The sequence below is a fragment of the Triticum urartu genome, chromosome 2A (assembly GCF_056163025.1).
Source record: "Triticum urartu cultivar PI428250 chromosome 2A, HENAU_Tu73, whole genome shotgun sequence".
In the NCBI taxonomy this organism is placed as follows: Eukaryota; Viridiplantae; Streptophyta; class Magnoliopsida; order Poales; family Poaceae; genus Triticum; species Triticum urartu.
In genome coordinates this window covers 92273226-92296410 of record NC_141874.1, presented here as the reverse complement: position 1 = coordinate 92296410, position 23185 = coordinate 92273226, and the positions used below count along the sequence as shown (strand labels likewise).

General features: G+C 42.7%; 1 protein-coding gene across 1 annotated transcript; it reads left to right on the top strand.

Moving 5' to 3' along the window:
* Positions 1-1177: 1177 nt before the first annotated feature.
* Positions 1178-4978, top strand: LOC125535924 (tau-cadinol synthase). Its single transcript, XM_048698993.2, has 7 exons — positions 1178-1312; positions 2293-2548; positions 2850-3222; positions 3400-3618; positions 3725-3860; positions 4342-4590; positions 4685-4978. Exons 1-7 carry the CDS (start codon positions 1196-1198, stop codon positions 4976-4978), a joined length of 1644 nt encoding a protein of 547 aa, XP_048554950.2. The 5' UTR covers positions 1178-1195.
* The last annotated feature ends 18207 nt before the right edge of the window (positions 4979-23185 follow it).

Genomic DNA, 23185 nt, shown 5'->3' with positions numbered 1-23185 from the left:
CGACGACGAGAGCGCGGCTGCCATCCATGCATGCATGCATGAATGGGCCGGATTACTACTACTACTTTTCGCGCTTTCAGAACCAGCTCGATCGCGCGGTCCAGCAAAATCAACTGGTCATGACGGACGCGGATATCATATGCGCGTCGCCGTCTCGCGAAGTAGACTGCGGCCTGCAGCCGGCGGAAGTTTACCGGGACTTTGACGGCCGGCGGAAATAAAGGAGTTAAATGCAATGTTGGGGCCCTAATTTCGCGAGAGCTGACCGTGATGGGGAAAGAAGTGACCGGACTTGCAGCTCTCAAGTAACATCAGACGGAGCTCGTGGTTTCGGCAAGGTCGTGTTCGTCGGAATTATGTCAAACGTATTGACAATTCAGCTCCTTCATCCAAATGAAGACGCGGATTAAATTGGATCAGAGGTGTGGTTCTGGCTGACCAGGGCCGTAGTCAGCATGTGCCCAGGCCCCGGGGGTATACTCCTGTAGCCGAGTCAGGATGTGCCCAAGCCCCAGGCCAGCACTGTAGCTGAGTAGGATCTGCTCATGCCTCAGGCCAGCCCTGTAGCTGCAGCGACCACTGTTTTTTTTTTTTGCCAGAAAATTTCAACCTATTTGTCTTCAATCATGGCAATACAACAAACACCAAAATTGATAATTATTACATCCAGATATATAGACTACAAACACTGAAGTGAGTGTGTTGTTGTTTGCTACAACCAATGAAGAGGTTTGCTCGTTGTGCCCAGGCCACACCCGAGAAGACTTATCTGGTGCACCGGGGCAATTGGTGCTACCGGTGCACCGATCCAATTACACATTTAACATAACATTATCGATGTTGGCATATACTCCCTCCGTTTCTAAACATAAGACCTTTTAGAGATTCCACTATGAACTACATACGAAGCAAAATAAGTAAATCTACACTTTTAAATATGTCTATATACATCCAGATGTAGTTCATAGTGAAATTTCTAAAAGGCCTTGTATTTAGGAACAAAGGGAGTATATCACATTGACTGACTATTCTTGACACGGAGAACATTAAATGGCGCCTGCTCCGTTCAAAGACGCACTTTCCTGGATGAGTGCTCCCGCGCAGCCATGCTGTGTATATATAAGGCCGTCATCCCTTCCAGGTTTTCTCAAAGCCACACCACCACTACACCAATTACCAGACTACACATTTTCACATGGCGTCCCATGATGCTACCGATACCGCCACCGCCGCCGTTCCAGAGGTGGCGCCTGTGTTTCTTCCCACGGTGTGGGGCGACTTCTTCATCAACTACAGTCCAGAACCGTTTCAGGCATGCTCCATCTTGTTACAGCAGTAACAACAGCATCTGGGAGCAGTACATGTTTTCAGTCTCTGCATGTTTTTCATTTAGTTTTATGTGCCGAATCCCAGTTGTTTCATGGTCCGACCTAAAGTAATTACCTGGTCTGGAGCCCTTGTTGAGATATGCCTGGATTCTGTTTGTTGGCTTTCAGCTTTGTTGGTTCGCCTAGCTGCACACAGAAACTGAGATTAGTACAATACCATTTTCATACAACTAGCCACGCCTGATTGGTATCTTCCTATTAGTTTTGTTTCCAAACACTTGAAAAACACAGAACTGTTATTAAGTGATTTCATAAATAGTAAAATAATTTGGGAACTACCCTCTACGTGTACACTCTGTAGAGGAGTCAAGCGTAATACGATCAAAAGGAAATGCGGTCGATGTCAAAACTCAAACAGTTCCCAGAGGGGGACAAGGGTTGAAAGAGCGAGCTACGATCTTTCATAGAAGAAAGAAAATAAGAGCGACTGATGCTTTCTTACTTCATCTTAATATAGGGATGATTTATGTAGCTTCCAATGAATAGGAAACAAGATGACCCATGACATTCGATAAACCAATAAATCTTCAAGATTGCATTCAATCACATTTGGAATGTATGGAAAAAAAACATATTCAGCACAAATAGTCTTTAATGACACCTCTTCTGCATATTTTGATGTTAGAAGTAACTTGGAACTATCATCTCATGTTTTTCTTTTCTTGTTTCCCTTAGCAGTTTCTATTTATATCTAAACATGGCATGGTCTGTTTTGCCTGTTTGCAGAATAGCTAAACGATTATGTAAATACAATAGTAACAGCTAATGGTTGCAACTTTAACCAAGAACAATCTTGCCTTCTAGCGCTATTATTTTCTTCTCTTGTCACATGGTTAAATAAATGTCACCATGGACATGGTTTCATTTAACACTGCATAACATATATTTTGGTAATGCCATGTAGATGTCAGAGGAAAGGATGACAGAGAGGTCGAATCAACTGAAGGAGAGAATAATTGGGTTATTTTCCTGCAGTACCATAGTTGAGCAACTGAACCTTGTAGACACACTCCAACACCTCAGTGTAGATCATCATTTTCATGAACAAATTGACTCCACATTGAGAAGCACTCATGCTGGTGAATTCAATAGCTCCAGCCTTCATGATGTCGCCCTTCGGTTCCGCATACTGCGGCAGCAAGGCCTTTGGGTGTCTCCAGGTATATGCTAATAACCAAACCTCCTCCTGAAATATTGTATTGTCTGTATAAGTTTCTTGTTTTATGTAAGTAGCCGCTGTTAAACTTCGAGTTTTTTGGTTCATTATATGAGAAGTATACAGAAACATTATAAGTTTACAGTTCACATCATGTCACGTAATTAAAAACAACTTTTCTGGAATACTGATGTGTTGCTTGCTTCAAAAAAGTAGTACAAAACATATGCAGGCAATGAAGAAGAAAGAATCACCAATGCTGGCCATATATGCTCATAAGATGTATCATGTATATCTTCTTGCAGATGTATTCAGCAAGTTTAAAGACGAACATGGGGCCTTCCATGTTAACATAACTAACGACCCAAGGGGCCTGTTAAGTTTATACAATGCAGCATACCTTTTTATCCATGGGGAGACAGAGCTTGAAGAAAGCATCTCGTTTGCGAGGCAACACCTCGAATCGATGGAAGGTAAGCTTGAGTACCCATTGGCAGAGCAAGTCAGGCGGGCCCTTCACTTACCACTGCCAAGGACCTTGAAGAGAGTCGAGGCGCTGCATTATATGTCAGAGTACAAACAAGAGCCGATGCACAACTCCTCCATTCTGGAGTTCGCCAAACTGGACTTTAACCTTCTGCAGCGTCTCCACTTGAAGGAGCTCCAGGCTCTCTCTAGGTAACATATACATCTGGCATTAAAGAATAGATAAAAGTCGAGTTCTTGATATTAGGATGCTATAATGCTTTTGCATTTTCCCGGAACAAAAGACAACTTTCAGTCATACTTCTCATAAAATGAACCTAGCTGCAATATTTTGTTTTTACAGAACACTAACAAAAAGCTCACTTTCAGATGGTGGAAAAATCTGTACCGAGAAGTGGGACTAAACTACTCGCGGGATCGCGTGGTTGAGTGCTACTTCTGGGCGTATACGGCATACTATGAGAAAGAGTATACATGCGCAAGGATGATTCTCGCCAAGATAATCGCAATAATAATAATGACAGACGACACTTATGATGTCCGTGCTACTTTGGTGGAGTGTAGACAGCTCAATGAAGCTATACAAAGGTTGGAGTTGGCATGATGCTAGCTGCTTGATCTTCTTAATTTCAGAATAATAAAACATGATTCATAAAATTGCATTCAGTGGAATAACTAACTAGTCTGTATGCAGATGGGAGGAGAGTGCTACTTCTCTTCTACCAGAGTACTTGCAGAAGTTCTACCTCATGCTGATGAGCACCTTCAAGGAGTTTGAGAACGAATTGAAACCAGATGAGAAGTGCCGGGTCTCTTTTAGCACAAAAGCGGTACATCACTCTCATCTCACAACCAAAAGATGACTATTTTCCTTACTTTCTATATTTATTTTCGGTTTTCTTTCTGTAACGCTCTCAGTCACAAATTTTACCCTTTTATCATAACACCTACCGCACTTGGGACTTCAATTCTTTGTAGTGTTAAATTTATATAAAAAAACTATCTCTATGAGTTGATGACTTTTGACATCAGAAGATCTGCAGATTACAGAACTTTATGCTACATATGCAGCATGCTCTGCACAAATATGTAATATTGTGTAGGTCTAGAAATCATATGAGACAAAAGTTTTACTAGAAGTTCAGTACTGATTTATGTACTCCCAGCCCAAGTGGATAGCAAATCCGATTCTATATCATGAAAAATGCATGTATATTTCAAAGATTAATTGTCTACATTCATATCCACGACACCGACATATCCGATTCTTTCATCAGAAGTACTAATATGTTTTCGTTTTCTCACTTCTAGTTTCAAATATTATCAAGCAACTATCTCCAAGAAGCCGAATGGTTTCATCAAAATCACAAGCCAAGATTTAATGATCAAGTGAAAGTATCAAGTGTGTGCTCAGGCGGACCATGGGTATGTGTTGGGTTGCTAGTTGGCATGGGCGATACTGCAACCAAGGAGGCACTGGAATGGGCCCTCGGTTGCACTGATGCTGTAAGGGCTTGTGCAGAGGTGACACGTTTCATGAATGATCTTGCTTCATTTAAGGTACAAATTACATCTCCAAGATTACCACCTCTCTATTGTTTATCCTTTGATCACGATGACACCCCTGATTAAGCATGCATTTGTTTGTTCGCAGCGTGGAAAGAACAAAAATGATGTGGCCAGCTCTGTGGAATGTTACATCAGTGAGCACGGCGTGGCAAGTGAGGTTGCCATTGCCAAGATAGGTTCTCTGATCGAAGATGCATGGAAGACTACGAACCAAGCACGCTTTGAGCTCCCTAAGCTTCTGCTTCCGGCGGTGCAGCGAGTCGCAAATATAATGATCAGCATGCCGTTCATGTATGATGACAAGACAGATGCTTTTACGTTCAGCAACCGTCTTGAGGGGACGATTAAGCGACTGTTTGTCAATCCTATTGAGTTCTAGACATGAGGATGTGGTATATGAGTGTCCATGAAATCATCCACCGACAGAAGCACCAGCGCCCCCGTGCTAATGAAAGATGTATCAGGACACTTCCAATCTGCTGCACCTTGGCTTGATCATTATCTTTGTGAAATTTTACTATGAATGCAATAAGACTTGCATTATTTTGCTAGTACTTTAAATGCAACAAAAAGTAGTTTTAGTTTTCTTATCAGGCTTACTGTCATTATTTGGCGTGTATTTGGATTGTAATCATCAGTCGACTGATTTTCATTTCAGTCTAAGTCGATTTTTCTGTCCAATGAGGCGATGACACATCTTTTCATTTGTTTTTGAGTGTGGTCCATTGCAAAAATCAACTGATTTCAATGGCAGTCTCAGTTGAATTTGGGTTGCTGGACCACTCACCCCCCCCCCCCCCCCCCCCCCAGGCTAATGGGCCGGGTTTTACTGAGAAAAATCCCCCCACCCAATACGTAAAAACGCTCAGCAGATGAAAATTTCTATGGTGGCTGGACATTTCTGGAGAAAAAGATGTATAGGTTCAGAATTGCTAATAAGGTGCATATTGGCACTAAAATCAACTACTGGGACTATACTAGAAATCAGCAAAATAAGGCTTCAAGTTTGTCTGAACACAAAACAAACATTACTTTCAGCTGCTGTATACAGAACTAGATAGGACAACACTGACTGTGACCCTCAAAAAACAACACTGACTGCTGCTTGGAAAATAATCGACGATAAAAATCAAGGAAACAATGATTGACTGAGCATTGCCTATCTGGCTCTACACATGGTTCACATGGTCCTACAGAAAAAAATAAGAAGACTCAACCGTGTGAGCTACAGTTTCAGAGCCAAGAAAAAGATGAGCAGTTTTAGTATCGAAGAAAAAGAGACAGACTGAATAGGTGGAAAAGAAAATTGCAGTTTCAGACTAAGGCCTAACTAACAGAAATTGTATAGGTCTGTTTTGTCTGAATATTCCTAAGTAATGAACATTCTAAAACCCCCACTATGATTAAAAAAGGCATTTCTGAAAAAAACCACATGCATAAACACTGATTTTATTTAATAGTGAGCACTGAAAAAGAGAAAAGAGAAAGGGCCAAAACCTGCCGAATGCCACAAAGGAAGCAGCCCCCCCCCCCCCCCCACATCGTGCAACGCCTCTTCGCCACAAAAACCTTGGACTAACTGAAATACTGGGAAAAATGCTAAAAACTGAAGAACATAAATCAAACCTCATCTGGTTTGTGGTGGGAGATAAGCAATGGAGATATAGGCAGTGTGAGAAACGGAATACTGAGTAATGATAACTAAAGGTCTCAAGAACAACTGGTGAGTGAATAAACTGATGAAATAATAATACACAAATGAATAATAAGCTGATGAACTGGAGTATTGAGGAGCTAAGGAACTGAATGAAAAAGAAGAAAATGAGAAGACTAATAACTAAAACAGAAAGAGAGGCTAAAAAGTAAGGGACTAAAAAACTAAGAGAGTAGGGAAGTTCTAAATTTCTAATGTTTAAAGAAAGGAAATTGAAGAGAGGATGAAGACTGAACAACAAAAAAAGAGAGACTGAGGGCTGAGGTATTTAAGAGAAAAATGACCAAACAATGAAGAAAGAAAAAGTGAAGATTGAAAAAAGAGAAACTGATAGTGATGAAAGAGAGTGTGAACACTGAAAACATGAATAAGAAATTGAGGTACTAGGAACAGAGAGACTTACGAAAAAGGAACTGAGGTACTAGGAACTGACAGGGTTAAGAAAAAATTGAGGTACTAGGAAACTGAGGGACTGAAGAAAAAAAAAGAGGAAAACTAACTGAAAGACAAACTGAATAAATAACCGAAATGAACCATGCATGCATAAGCAGCATGATCACTAAAGCACCAAAAGTAATAGGACTCAAACTGCCCTCCAAAATAATGTAAGCCATTAAATATGAGCTGCACCTATCAATCCGATTATGATCATGCCCCTTCAAAGGAATATATGATTGAACTTTGACTTGCAACTACTCCCTCCGTTCCTAAATACTTGTCTTTCTAGGCATTTCAACAAGTGACTACATACGAAGCAAAATGAGTGAATCTACACTCTAAAATATGTCTACATACATCCGTACGTAGTAGTCATTTGAAATGTCTAGAAAGACAAATATTTAGGAACGGAGGGAGTAATAAACATGAAGTGGTTTTGACCTCAGTCGAGCTATTAGAGGGTAATAACGAAAATTATCTTTGCAGGGGAGTGAGGGCAACCAACTTGTTACTGATAGTCTGATCGATGTACACTTAGATTATCAATCTTCTGATCCTGCTGAGCAGTATGGTTGGCTTGAGAGGGCAATGTTCATGCAAGAAACACACTACCATACCATAGTGTGAGGGATTGGCCTTGAGAGTTACAGCTTGCAATGCTTGATTCAAATCTGGTTCAGCTGAAATATCCTTCCACAAACACGTTTCCTCTGCCACTACATCCACATTGAAACTTGGGTAGCATGGTCTCCTTTCGGTCTTGTGATTGGTGCAAATAGATTGAGTTATTTGCCAACAAACATCATCTTCTGCATACAAGAACAAAATGTCATTCATATCTCTGAAGCCAACTGAGAAAAAAGAGTGAAATAAGCACGTTGGCGTAGAAAAGAGCTTTGCTTCTCAACAGCTGAACAATGGCAGCTGATCTCAGAAACTGCAGTATGATTACTATCTGCAGCACATATCATGCATTAAGAGAAGAGAAATTGAAAGCAACTTCTCACGAATACCAAAAAAACATGGCAAACTTTCTGAATCAAACTGCAAGTTGAGACATCAGACTTAGAACTATTTCTTACCCTTCTCTGGTAAAAGTTCAGGCAGTGCACCGACACATCCAGCAGCCAATGAGAACAATAAACGATGCAGCCACAATAACTATGGTCTATGGCATAGTACGGTTTAGTGAATTTAGAGTTCATCTTCACTAAATTTCGCCAGAAAAGGCACACCAGACATTGCTCAAAATTAACAATTTCTCACCAAGCAAATGCTCTGCGAGTAGAACACCCATACTGACATACTGTCGTCCCCAAAATTATTCTACATAAGATCTCACCGCAGAAGAAAAAACCTCTACAGCAAAACTAGATCTGAAAGCCTAGCTGAAGAGAAGTACAAACCATGGTGCTGAAATCAAAAACAACAAACAGCCTGCCGGGCGATCCACTAGTTGAGCCAAAATCCACACGACCAAGTTGAGGTGTGGGGGAGGTGTGGCGCACGTCTACTGTCTCGCCGGCGGCGAATGCTGCTTTCTCGCCATGGTTGGCCCCACCATTTCCTAATTCCTACCTCCCTCTCCGCCCCCTCCTTCCTTCACCGAACAACGAAAACGAAAACGCACTGACACGCGGCTGAACGAGACGCGCCCCCATTGCCCCGCCACCGAAACCGGGTCTCTCTTTTTTTTTTTTGCAAAGAAAACCCGATAACCCCACCCCTGAAGAACTGCCTACGCACACAGGGCCCGGAAAAGACTGATAGGCCAGACACACACGCACTAATTTTCCCGACGGCCACAAAATTTGACTGACCATGAAAATGGAAACCAGTCGACTGAAATTAGTACAGCTTCTGTCTCGGTCACTGGCCGGACAAAAAAACCAGACCGAGACGCATCCCTCATTTCGGCAACGGACGTTCAAGCTGACTAACACTTTTCAAAGCCTGACCAAATCTGATACAGATTCGGGAAAGGTCCGGACACGTCTGTCACGTCGGCCCTGCCTACGGTGGCCATCCTGGCCCCACATATATCGCATATTTGAACGAACCCTAGTTCAAAGTCAACACACTCCACGACTAGGAGAGCCTGTTGCGCGATGCAGAGCCACACGACGTGGAGGAGATCGCCCACTGTATGGCGCTACGGCGGGCGCGACTGGACACACGTGGCGGTGAGCACGTGACAAACGAGAGCAAGCCGCTCGCCGTGAGAGAGCAGTGATGCCTTCCAGGCAGCCAGTTTTTTCATCAATCTGTCAACGAGCGGCAAGAGCATCGAACCGTGGATCTTGCGGATATAAAGTAGTAGTCCAAGGCAAGAGCGAATCTAGCGAGGATGCCGTGGGTGCCATGGCACCCTATACAAAATTGTAAAGTATATAGTTTCTTTGTACTTAATAATAAATAGCTATGAAATTGATGCTATTTTAAGACTATTTGTTGATATTATGGCGATGTTTAGTGTAAACTCTGAACCGTTACACCCCCAAAGCTGAGATTCTAGGTCCGCCCCTGTTCCAAGGTAGGGGATGTGGAAGGTGGTCACCGCGCAGGAGAGCATGGCGTTGATGGTGTCGACCACCTTGGGAGCGCACTAGATGGGGGTTCCCGAGCACTTGAGGAAGTGAAGGCTCCCGGTGACGAGGCGAATACGGGTTGTGTTGAGGAGGGCTCACTCAGTTGTAGTACTGATCTTCGCGTGGCCATGGAGTCAGGTCCCCACGACATGGCGATGTGTCACGTCGGCGAGGAGGAGTTACTCCTCGATGAGGTGGAGAAGTTGTTCGGCCTCCGAGCCACATGAGGACTGTGGATTGAAGCTGCTACGTCAACCCGAGCTGATTTGGAGTGGATCCTATTGTGCGACTACGTCATAGTTGCATTCTGCTCCATAGCTGCTGTCGTGGAATTGTCACGGCAGATGTCCTAGCTGAAAGACTTAGTCGCAGGGCCATCGCAGCTAGGTTAGCTGGGATAAAGGACACAGAGAGTTTATACTGGTTCGTCCCCTTATGATGAAGGTAAAGACCTACTCCAGTTTGGGACTGTATTGCTAGGGCTTCGATTACCAGTGAGTGAATACGCTTGACCTAGTTCTCGATCTGTTCTATCTTGTCCTAAACCGCCGCCGGGTCATCCCTTTATATACACAGGTTGACGCCCGACGGTTCACAGAGTCCTGGCCGGCTCATACATAACGTGTCCGGCTCGGTGACTAACTACGCATACCTTACAACATAAGTCATACATACATGGCGGTTCATCATCTCGGGCCTCAAGTCTCTTCTGGGCCTTGGACCGTCAATGGGCTCATATGACCCGCCATCTTCATTGGTAAACCGACAGTGATATGACCCGGCCCCTTCTGGGCGGTTTGATACGTCTCCAACGTATCTATAATTTTTGATTGATCCATACTATTATATTATCCGTTTTGAATGTTAATGGGCTTTATTTTACACTTTTATATTATTTTTGGGACTAACCTATTAACCGGAGGCCCAGCCCAAATTGCTATTTTTTTTTGCCTATTCCAGTGTTTCACGGAAAAGGAGTATCAAACGAAGTCCAAACGGAATGAAACCTTCGGGAACGTGATTTTCTCAACAAACATGATCCAGAAGACTTGGAGTGGGCGTCAAGAAACAATCGAGAAGGCCACGAGGCAGGGGGCGCGCCTACCCCCCTGGGCGCGCCCTCCACCCTCGTGGGCCCCTCATTGCTCCACCGACCTACTTCTTCCTCCTATATAAGTCCACGTACCCCGCAAACATCCAGAAGCACCACAAAAACCTAATTCCACCGCCGCAACCTTCTATACTCGAGAGATCCCATCTTGGGGCCTTTTTCGGAGCTCCGCCGGAGGGGGCATTGATCACGGAGGGCCTCTACATCAACTCCATGGCCTCTCTGATGATGTGTGAGTAGTTTACTTCAGACCTTCAGGTCCATAGCTAGTAGCTAGATGTCTTCTTCTCTCTCTTTGGATCTCAATACAAAGTTCTCCTTGATTCTCTTGGAGATCTATTCGATGTAATCTTTTTTTGCGGTGTGTTTGTCGAGATCCGATGAATTGTGGGTTTATGATCCAGATTATCTATGAACAATATTTGATTCTTCTCTGAATTCTTTTATGTATGATTGGTTTATATTTGCAACTCTCTTCGAATTATCAGTTTGGTTTGGCCTACTAGATTGATCTTTCTTGCAATGGGAGAAGTGCTTAGCTTTGGGTTCAATCTTGTGGTGCTCGACCCCAGTGACAGTAGGGGAAACGACACATATTGTATTGTTGCCATCGAGAATAAAAAGATTGGGTTTATATGATATTGCATGATTTTATCCCTCTACATCATGTCATCTTACTTAAGGCGTTTCTCTGTTCTTATGAACTTAATACTCTAGATGCATGCTGGATAGCGGTCGATGTGTGGAGTAATAGTAGTAGATGCAGAATCGTTTCGGTCTACTTGTCGCATGCGTGATGCCTATATACATGATCATGCCTAGATATTCTCATAATTATTCGCTTTTCTATCAATTGCTCGACAGTAATTTCTTTACCCACCGTAATACTTATGCTATCTTGAGAGAAGCCACTAGTGAAACCTATGGCCCCCGGGTCTATTTTCCATCATACAAGTTTCCAATCTATTTTATTTTGCAATCTTTACTTTCAATCTATATCATAAAAATACCAAAAATATTTATCTTATTATTATTATCTCTATCAGATCTCACTCTTGCAAGTGGCCGTGAAGGGATTGACAACCGCTTTATTGCGTTGGTTGCGAGGTTCTTATTTGTTTGTGTAGGTACGAGGTGACTCGCGCGTGGTATCCTGCTGGATTGATACCTTAGTTCTCAAAAACCAAGGGAAATACTTACGCTGCTTTACTGCATCACCATTTCCTCTTCAAGGGAAAACCAACGCGGTGCTCAAGAGGTAGCACGGTTCATACCCAATAGTCATATCTCCAACATTAGGCCCTAGGTTGATTTGAACTTGTTCATGTCAATCTTCCCGACCTATCAAAATCTTGTATCACTTATCTGATAAACCTTGCTGCAACCCGCCATGACGCCAGCTCATAGAATTTTCTTAAACCGCCATGACGTCACTTCGCATTAACTTCGCACGTGGCCCAAAGCATCTTAACTAATCTTTATCTTAATAAACGTCCCGAGAATCGAGGCGCCCATATAGCCATATGATGATTTCGGCCTCCTCGATTCCCGCGCATGCCTTGTATCCACCACCTTATAAATAGGGGCGGGGAGTCTTTATCATTTCCCCCTCGCTTCCTCCTTCGTCTTCCGCTCGCATCTCATCTGCCGCTCGAGCTCCGCCGCCGCGACCTCCGACGCTATACCAACTCAGGCCGCCACATCGACCTGATCAGACCCAAAAAACTCCGACGCGCCGCCGGCGCTCCATCGCGTCTGTAAGCACCCTTTTATCCAAGCCTTAGATATGTGCTAGGGTTCAGCCCGTTCATCGATGTTCTTGCTGAAGGAAATATGCCCTAGAGGCAATAATAAAGTTGTTATTTATATTTCCTTATATCATGATAAATGTTTATTATTCATGCTAGAATTGTGTTAACCAGAAACTTAGTACATGTGTGAATACATAGTCAAATAGAGTGTCCCTAGTATGCCTCTACTTGACTAGCTCGTTAATCAAAGATGGTTAAGTTTCCTAGCCATGGACATGTGTTGTCATAAGATGAACGGGGTCACATCATTAGAGAATGATGTGATGGACTAGACCCATCCGTTAGCTTAGCACTATGATCGTTTAGTTTATTGCTATTGCTTTCTTCATGACTTATACATGTTCCTATGACTATGAGATTATGCAACTCCCGAATACCAGAGGAACACCTTGTGTGCTATCAAACGTCACAACGTAACTGGGTGATTGTAAAGATGCTCTACAGGTGTCTCTGATGGTATTTTTTGAGTTGACATAGATCGATATTAGGATTTGTCACTCCGTGTATCGGAGAGGTATCTCTGGGCCCTGTCGGTAATGCACGTCACTATAAGCCTTGCAAGCAATGTGACTAATGAGTTAGTTGCGGGATGATGCATTACGAAACGAGTAAAGAGACTTGCCAATAACGAGATTGAACTAGGTATGATGATACTGACGATCGAATCTCGGGCAAGTAACATACTGATGACAAAGGGAATAACATATGTTGTTATGCGGTTTGACCGATAAAGATCTTCGTAGAATATGTAGGAACCAATATGAGCATCTAGGTTCCGCTATTGGTTATTGACCGGAGATGTGTCTCGGTCATGTCTACATAGTTCTCGAACCCGTAGGGTCCGCACACTTAACGTTCGATGACGATATGTATTATGAGTTATGTGATTTGATGTACCGAAGGTTGTTCAGAGTCCTAGATGAGATCACGGACATGACGAGGAGTCTCGAAATAGTCAGGACATAAAGATTCATATATTGGAAGGTTACATTCGGACACCGGAATGGTTCAGGTCGTTTCGGATAAGTTTCGGAGTACTGGGGGCTACTGAAACCCCCTCCGGGAAGTTATTGGCCTTATGGGCCTAATGGTGGAAGAGAGGAGGCAGGCCAAGAGGTGGCGCCCGCACCCCCTAGCCCAAACCAAATTGGACTAGGGCTAGGGGGGCCGGCCCCCCTTTCCTTCTCTTCTTCCTCTCCGTCCTTCTTCTCCTACTTGGACTAGGAAAGGGGGAAACCTACTCTTACTAGGAGTAGGAATCCTCCCCTTGGGCGCGCCCCTGGAGGCCGGCCCTCCTCCTTCCCTCCTTTTATATGCGGGAGGGGGGCACCCCATAGACACACAAAGTTGATCTTTAGCCGTGTGCGGTGCCCCCCTCCACAGTTTTCCACCTCGGTCATATTGTCGTAGTGCTTAGGCGAAGCCCTGCGTCGGTAACTTCATCATCACCGTCAACACACCATCGTGTTGACGCAACTCACTCTCAGCCTCAACTGGATCAAGAGTATGAGGGACGTCACTGAGCTGAATGTGTGCAGATCGCGGAGGTGTCGTGCGTTCGGTACTTGATCAGTTGGATCGCGAAGATGTTCGACTACATCAACTGTGTTACTAAACACTTCCGCTTTCGGTCTACGAGGGTACGTAGACACACTCTCCCCTCTCGTTGCTATGCATCTCCTAGATAGATCTTGCGTGATCACAGGATTTTTTTGAAATACCGCATTCCCTAACAGTGGCATCAGAGCCAGTTCTATGCGTAGATGTTATATGCACGAGCAGAACACAAAGAGTTGTGGGCGATAATAGTCATACTACTTACCAGCATGTCATACTTTGATTCGACGGTATTGTTGGATGAAGCGGCCCAGACCGACATTACATGACCATGTTCATGAGACTGGTTCTACCGACGTGCTTCGCACACAGGTGGCTAGTGGGTGTCTGTTTATCCAGCTTTAGTTGAGTCGAGTGTGACTACACCCGGTCCTTGTTGAAGGTTAAAACAACACACTTGACGAAAAATCGTTGTGGTTTTGATGCGTAGGTAAGAACGATTCTTGCTAGAAGCCCGTAGCAACCACGTAAAACTTGCAACAACAAAGTAGAGGACGTCTAACTTGTTTTTGCAGGGCATGTTGTGATGTGATATGGTCAAGACGTGATTATATAAATTGTTGTATGAGATGATCATGTTTTGTAATAGTTATCGGCAACTGGCAGGAGCCATATGGTTGTCGCTTTATTGTATGAAATGCAATCGCCATGTAATTGCTTTACTTTATCACTAAGCGGTAGCGATAGTCGTAGAAGCAATAGTTGGCAAGACGACAACGATGCTACAATGGAGATCAAGGTGTCAAGTCGGTGACGACGGTGATCATGACGGTGCTTTGGACATGGAGATCAAAGGCACAAGATGATGATGGCCATATCATATCACTTATATTGATTGCATGTGATGTTTATCCTTCATGCATCTTATTTTTCTTAGTACGGCGGTAGCATTATAAGATGATCTCTCACTAAATTTCAAGGTACAAGTGTTCTCCCTGAGTATGCACCGTTGCTACAGTTCGTCGTGCCGAGACACCACGTGATGATCGGGTGTGATAAGCTCTACGTTCACATACAATGTGTGCAAGCCAGTTTTGCACACGTAGAATACTCGGGTTAAACTTGACGAGCCTAGCATATGCAGATATGGCCTCGGAACACTAAGACCGAAAGGTCGAGCATGAATCATATAGTAGGTATGATCAACATAGTGATGTTCACCATTGAAAACTACTCCATCTCACATGATGATCGGACATGGTTTAGTTGATATGGATCACGTGATCACTTAGATGATTAGAGGGATGTCTATCTAAGTGGGAGTTCTTAAGTAATATGATTAATTGAACTTTAATTTATCATGAACTTAGTACCTAATAGTATTTTCCATGTCTATGTTGTTGTAGATAAATGGCTCGTGCTACTGTTCCTTTGAATTTTAATGCGTTCCTAGAGAAAGCTACATTGAAAGATGATGGTAGCAACTACACGGACTGGGTCCGTAACTTGAGGATTATCCTCATTGTTGCACAGAAGAATTACGTCCTGGAAGCACCGCTAGGTGCTAGGCCTGTTGCAGATGCTACTGATGATGTTAAGAACGTCTGGCAGAGCTATGACGCCCCAAGACCAGCGCTCCAGATGCCTTCCATTTTTTGCGTGTCAGCTCTGTTATTTATTTGTTTGTTGCATTCATCATCGCGTCATTCGCATTGCATCGGCACTTTGTTGCCGTCATTTTTCAAAAACTTGCATTCGATCGTCGTTGTCGTTTCTCCCTTTGCCTTCATCACCTTCCCTCGAACTGCCTTGCCTTCGTTGACCATTCCAGACCAATCGGGTTTTCGCTTCGCTCTTGACCGTGACCGCCTAACACCCTTTGCGTGCGTGTCTGAAACTTCCCGGACCCAACCCGGGCAGTCATGACCGTTGATAACCCACAAGTATAGGGGATCGCAACAGTTTTCGAGGGTAGAGTATTCAACCCAAATTTATTGATTCGACACAAGGGGAGCCAAAGAATATTCTCAAGTATTAGCAGCTGAGTTGTCAATTCAACCACACCTGGAAACTTAATATCTACAGCAAAGTATTTAGTAGCAAAGTAATATGATAGTAGTGGTAACGGTGGTAAAAGGTAACAGTAGCAAAAGTAATATTTTTGGTGTTCTGTAGTGATGATAACAATAGCAACGGAAAAGTAAATAAGCGAAGAACAATATATGGAAAGCTCGTAGGCAATGGATCAGTGATAGAGAATTATGCCGGATGCGATCGATCATGTAACAATCATAACCTAGGGTGACACAGAACTAGCTCCAGTTCATCAATGTAATGTAGGCATGTATTCCGAATATAGTCATACGTGCTTATGGAAAAGAACTTGCATGACATCTTTTGTCCTACCCTCCCGTGGCAGCGGGCTCCTATTGGAAACTAAGGGATATTAAGGCCTCCTTTTAACAGAGTACCGAACCAAAGCATTAACACATAGTGAATACATGAACTCCTCAAACTACGGTCATCACCGGGAGTGGTCCCGATTATTGCCACTTCGGGGTTGCCGGATCATAACACATAGTAGGTGACTATAGAATTGCAAGATAGGATCAAGAACTCTCATATATTGATGAAAACATAATAGGTTTAGATCTGAAATCATGGCACTTGGGCCCTAGTGACAAGCATTAAGCATAGCAAAGTCATAGCAACATCAATCTCAGAACATAGTGGATACTAGGGATCAAACCCTAACAAAACTAACTCAATTACATGATAAATCTCATCCAACCCATCACCGTCCAGTAAGCCTACGGTGGAATTACTCACACACGGCGGTGAGCATCATGAAATTGGTGATGGAGGATAGTTGATGATGACGATGGCGATGGATTCCCCTCTTCGGAGCCCCGAACGGACTCCAGATCAGCCCTCCCGAGAGAGTTTAGGGCTTGGCGGCGGCTCCGTATCGTAAAACGCGATGAATCCTTCTTCCTGGTTTTTCTCTCCCCGAAAGTGAATATATGGAGTCAAGGTTGAGGTCGGTGGAGCGTCAGGGGGCTCACGAGGCAGGGGGCGCGCCCAGGGGGGTAGGGCGCGCCCCCACCCTCGTGGACAGGTGGAGGCCCCCCTGACGTGGATCTTCCTTATAGTATTTATTATGTATTCGAAAACAATTCTCCGTTGATTTTCAGGTCATTCCGAGAACTTTTATTTCTGCACAAAAATAACACCATGGCAATTCTGCTGAAAACAGCGTCAGTCCGGGTTAGTTCCATTCAAATCATGCAAGTTAGAGTCCAAAACAAGGGCAAAAGTGTTTGGAAAAGTAGATACGACGGAGACATATCAACCGTTGGATTCGGATCATCCCCAAACATCCCTAGATCATCATCGGTTTCTCGTTGGACTCTCCTAACATATTTATCTCGGACCGTCCGATTACAATCGAAGGGACCGTATGATCCTAAGCCTAGTTCCCTACCTATATAATCATACAGAACCCTAATTTCTAGGAACCTGTCCCATCCATCCTCCTGCCCGCCGCCACCTACCTACCTTCTCTCTCTCTCTTTCTATATATATATATATATATCTCGGGATCCATCCCCTCCTCGATTTCACACACCAGCCAATCCCTCCCTCCATCGATCTCTGAGCGCCCCTGCAGCCTCCCGCGTCTGATCAAGGGAGAGCAGCACCCTCCTGAGCCCTCCATGCCCCACCCCGCGCCATGGGCCTGCGCCACTGCCAGACCCCAACCCCGTGCCCGACGCTTGATATGTCTCCAACGTATCTACTTTTCCAAACACTTTTTCCCTTGTTTTGGACTCTAACTTGCATGATTTGAATGGAACTAACCCGGACTGACGTTGTTTTCAGCATAACTGCCATGGTGTTATTTTTGTGCAGAAATAAAAGTTCTTGGAATGACCTGAAAATCCATGGAGACACGTTTTGGAACTAATGAAAAATATTGGCGAAAGAATCAGTGTCAGGGGGCCCACACCCTATCCATGAGGGTGCAGGGTGCACCCCCTGCCTCGTGGGCCCCCTGGGACTCCACCGACCTCAACCCCAACTCCATATATTCACTTTTGGGAGGGAAAAAATTAGAGAGAAGGATTCATCGCGTTTTACGATACGGAGCCGCCGTCAAGCCCTAATCTTCCTTGGGAGGGCTGATCTGGAGTCTGTTCGGGGCTCCGAAGAGGGGAATCTGTCGCCATTGTCATCATCAACCATCCTCCATCACCAATTTCATGATGCTCACCGCCGTGCGTGAGTAATCTCATCGTAGGCTTCCTGGATAGTGATGGGTTGGATGAGATTTACCATGTAATCGAGTTAGTTTTGTTAGGGTTTGATCCCTAGTATCCATTATGTTCTAAGATTGATGTTGCTATGACTTTCCTATGCTTAATGCTTGTCACTAGGGCTCGAGTGCCATGATTTCAGATCTGAACCTATTATGTTTTCATGAATATATGTGAGTTCTTGATCCTATCTTGCAAGTCAATAGTCACCTACTATGTGTTACGATTCGGCAACCCCGAAGTGACAATAATCGGGACCACTCCCGGTGATGACCGTAGTTTGAGGAGTTCATGTATTCACTAAGTGTTAATGCTTTGGGCGGGTAGGACAAAAGATGTCATGCAAGTTCTTTTCCATAAGCACGTATGACTATATTCGGAATACATGCCTACTTTACATTGATGAACTGGAGCTAGTTCTATGTCACCCTATGTTATAACTTTTGCATGAGGAATCGCATCCGACATAATTATCCATCATTGATCCATTGCCTACGAGCTTTTCACATATTGATCTTTTCTTAGTTACTTTTCCATTGCCACTGTTACGATTGCTACAAAAACTACTACTATTACTTTTTCCACTGTTACCGTTACTTCCATACTACTTTGCTACTAAATATTTTGATACAGATATTAAGTCTTTCAGGTGTGGTTGAATTGACAACTCAACTGCTAATACTTGAGAATATTCTTTGGCTCCCCTTGTGTCGAATCAATAAATTTGGGTTGAATACTCTACCCTCGAAAACTGTTGCGATCCCCTATACTTGTGGGTTATCAAGGCTATTTTCTGGCGCCGTTGCCGGGGAGCATAGCTCTATTCTTTGAGTCACTTGGGATTTATATCTGTTGATCAATGAGGAACTTCAAAGATGAAAGAACCAAGATTTTTCCCTCAACTACGAGGGGAGGTACGGAACTGTCATCTAGCTCTGCACTTGATTCACCTTCTGTTATGAGTAAACTTGCGACACCTACACCTGTTATTGATTCTGATATGTCGCATGTTATTGATGATGCCACTTCTGCTATGCATGATGCTTATGATGAAACTACTTCTGTGCTTGGTAATATCGTGCCATTAGGTGATTTTTTTATGAACAACTTGCTAGGGTTAGAGAGAATGAAATTATTGAAACAGATAATATCGATGAAAGTGATGATGAAGATTCTCCCCTAGATATGAATTGCCTGATGTGCCTGAGGGTTATGTTATGGATGAAGAAACTGCTAGAGACCTTTTTGCTTGCAAAGATAGATATGATCTTAAGAAACTGTCAGCTAAGCTGAAAGAAAAGTCTTTGAATGCTAGAATGAAATATGACCCTGCTTTTGCTACTTCATATATCTGTATTTTTGATAAGGATTATGATTTCTCTATCGATCCTGAGTTAATTACTTTGGTTGAATCTGATCTTTTTTATGGCTATGAATCTGAAACTATTGTGGCACATCTTACTAAATTGAATGATATAGCCACCCTATTCACTCATGAGGAAAAAAATCATTACTACTATATCCTTAAGTTATTTTTGTTCTCATTAAAGGGTGATGCTAAAACATGGTTTAATTCTCTTGCTCCTGGTTGTGTGCGTAGTCCCTAGGATATGATTTATTACTTCTGTGCTAAATATTTACCCGCTCATAAGAAACAAGCTGCCTTAAGGGAAATATATAATTTTGTGCAAATTGAAGAAGAGAGTCTCCCACAAGCTTGGGGGAGGCTTCTCTAGTTACTTAATGCTTTGCCTGATCATCCTCTCAAGAAAAATGAAATACTTGATATCTTTTATAATGGACTAACCGATGCTTCCAGAGACCACCTGGATAGTTGTGCTGGTAGTGTTTTCAGGGAAAGAACTGTTGAGAAAGATGAATTTCTATTGAATAATATATCGAGTAATGATAATGATTGGACACTTCCTGAACCAACTCCTAAGCCAACTCCGAAGAAAAGGGGTATTCTATTTCTCAGTCCTGAAGATATGCAAGAGGCAAAGAAATCTATGAAAGAAAATGGTATTAAAGCTGAAGATGTTAAGAATTTACCACCTATTGAAGAAATACATGGTCTTAATAACCCGACACAGGCAGTAAAGGTAAATTCTCTCTATAGATTTGATGAAGGTGATATTCCTCGTAATAAGTCTGCTAGCCAATGCTTGGATGAGTTTGATAATTTTATTGTTAAACAAGAAAACTTCAATGCTTATGTTGATAGACAATTGAAACGTAATGCTTATATGGTTGAACACTTGAGTGATTATATGTTAGAGTTAAAGGTGTCCTTAAACTTATTAGTAAACATACTTCTATGGTTACCACTTAGGTAGAACAAGTGCTTAAAGCACAAGATGATTTGCTCAATGAATTAAATAATAAGAAAAATGATAATGATGTTAGAGTTATGACTAGAGGGGGTAAAATGACTCAGGAACCTTTGTATCCTGAGGGCCACCCTAAGAGAGTTGAGCAAGATTTTCAGAGAACTAATGTTGATGCACCTAGTCCTTCTAAGAAGAAGAAAAATAAAAATGATAGGACTTTGCATGCTTCTAGTGAACCTGTTGTTGAGACACCTGAGAATCCCAATGATATTTCTATTTTTGATGCGAAAACAGAATCTGGTAATGAACATGAACCTAGTGATAATGATGATGTTCATGTTGATGCTCAACCTAGCAATAATAATGATGTAGAGATTGAACCTGCTGTTGATCTTGATAATCCACAATCAAAGAATCAACGTTATGATAAGAGAGACTTCGTTGCTAGGAAGCACGGTAAAGAAAGAGAACCATCAGTTCAGAAACCCATGCTTTTTCCTCATAAACCATCCAAGAAAAAGGATGATGAGGATTTTGAATGCTTTACTGAAATGATTAGACCTATCTTTTTGCATATGCGTTTGACTAATATGCTTAAAATGAATCCTTATGCTAAGTATATGAAAGATATTGTTACAAATAAAAGAAAGATACTGGAAGCTGAAATTTCCACCAGGCTTGCCAATAATACTTTTAAAGGTGGAATACCAAAGAAACTAGGAGATCCAGGAGTACCAACAATACCATGCTCCATTAAAAGAAACTATACCATGCTCCACTAAAAGAAACCCTAGAACTCATTGAGTGTTAATCACATGGTGATGTGAACTAGATTGTTGACTCTAGTAAACTCTTGGGTGTTAATCACATGGCGATGTGAACTAGATTATTGACTCTAGTAAACTCTTTGGGTGTTAGTCACATGGCGATGTGAACTATGAGTGTTAATCACATGGCGATGTGAACTAGATTATTGACTCTAGTGCAAGTGGGAGACTATTGGGAATATGCCCTAGAGGCAATAATCAAATGGTTATTATTATATTTCCTTGTTCATGATAATTGTCTATTGTTCATGCTATAATTGTATTAACCGGAAACCGTAATACATGTGTGAATACATAGACCACAACATGTCCCTAGTAAGCCTCTAGTTGACTAGCTCGTTGATCAATAGATGGTTGTGGTTTCCTGACCATGGACATTGGATGTCGTTAATAATGGGATCACATCATTAGGAGAATGATGTGATGGACAAGACCCAATCCTAAGCATAGCACTAGATCGTGTAGTTTGTTTGCTATAGCTTTTCTAATGTCAGGTATCATTTTCTTAGACCATGAGATTGTGCAACTCCCGGATACCGTAGCAGTGCTTTGGGTGTATCAAATGTCACAACGTAACTGGGTGACTATAAAGGTGCACTACAGGTATCTCCGAAAGTGTCTGTTGGGTTGGCACGAATCGAGACTGGGATTTGTCACTCCGTGTGATGGATAGGTATCTCTGGGCCCACTCGTTAATGCATCATCATAATGAGCTCAATGTGACTAAGGAGTTAGTCATGGGATCATGTGTTACGGAACGAGTAAAGAGACTTGCCGGTAACGAGATTGAACAAGGTATAGGGATACCGATGATCGAGTCTCGGGGAAGTAACATACCTATGGACCAAGGGAATTGTATATGGGATTGATTGAATCCCCGACATCATGGTTCATCCGATGAGATCATCATGGAACATGTGGGAGCCAATATGGGTATGCTACCTCTTGAGCACTGCGTTGGTTTTTCCCCGAAGAGGAAGGGATGATGCAGTAGAGTAGCGTAAGTATTTCCCTCGGTTTTTGAGAACCAAGGTATCAATCCAGTAGGAGGCTACACGCGAGTCCCTCGTACCTGCACAAAACAAATAAATCCTCGCAACCAACGCGATAAGGGGTTGTCAATCCCTACACGGCCACTTACGAGAGTGAGATCTGATAGATATGATAAGATAATATTTTTGGTATTTTTATGATAAATATGCAAAGTAAAATAAAAGCAAAGTAAATAGCAAAGTATTGGAAGATTAATATGATGAAGATAGACTCGGGGGCCTTAGGTTTCACTAGTGGCTTCTCTCAAGAGCATAAGTATTCTATGGTAGGTGAACGAATTACTGTTGAGCAATTGACAGAATTGAGCATAGTTATGATAATATCTAGGTATGATCATGTATATAGGCATCACGTCCGAGACAAGTAGACCGACTCCTGCCTGCATCTACTACTATTACTCCACTCATCGACCGCTATCCAGCATGCATCTAGAGTATTAAGTTAATGAAAACAGAGTAACGCCTTAAGCAAGATGACATGATGTAGAGGGATAAACTCATGCAATATGATGAAAAACCCATCTTGTTATCCTCGATTGCAACAATACAATACGTGCCTTGCTGCCCCTACTGTCACTGGGAAAGGACACCGCAAGATTGAACCCAAAGCTAAGCACTTCTCCCATTGCAAGAAAGATCAATCTAGTAGGCCAAACCAAACTGATAATTCGAAGAGACTTGAAAAGATAACCAATCATACATAAAAGAATTCATAGAATATTCAAATATTGTTCATAGATAGACTTGATCATAAACCCACAATTCATCGGTCTCAACAAACACACCGCAAAAATAAGATTACATCGAATTGTTCTCCACAAGAGAGGGGGAGAACATTGTAT

Coding starts and splice junctions, on each gene's coding strand:
- LOC125535924 (XM_048698993.2), top strand. CDS start 1,196: ATGGCGTCCCATGATGCTACCGATACCGCCACCGCCGCCGTTCCAGAG. Junction 2,549..2,849: donor AGGCCTTTGGGTGTCTCCAG/GTATATGCTAAT, acceptor ATCTTCTTGCAG/ATGTATTCAGCAAGTTTAAA. Junction 3,861..4,341: donor TCTCTTTTAGCACAAAAGCG/GTACATCACTCT, acceptor TCTCACTTCTAG/TTTCAAATATTATCAAGCAA.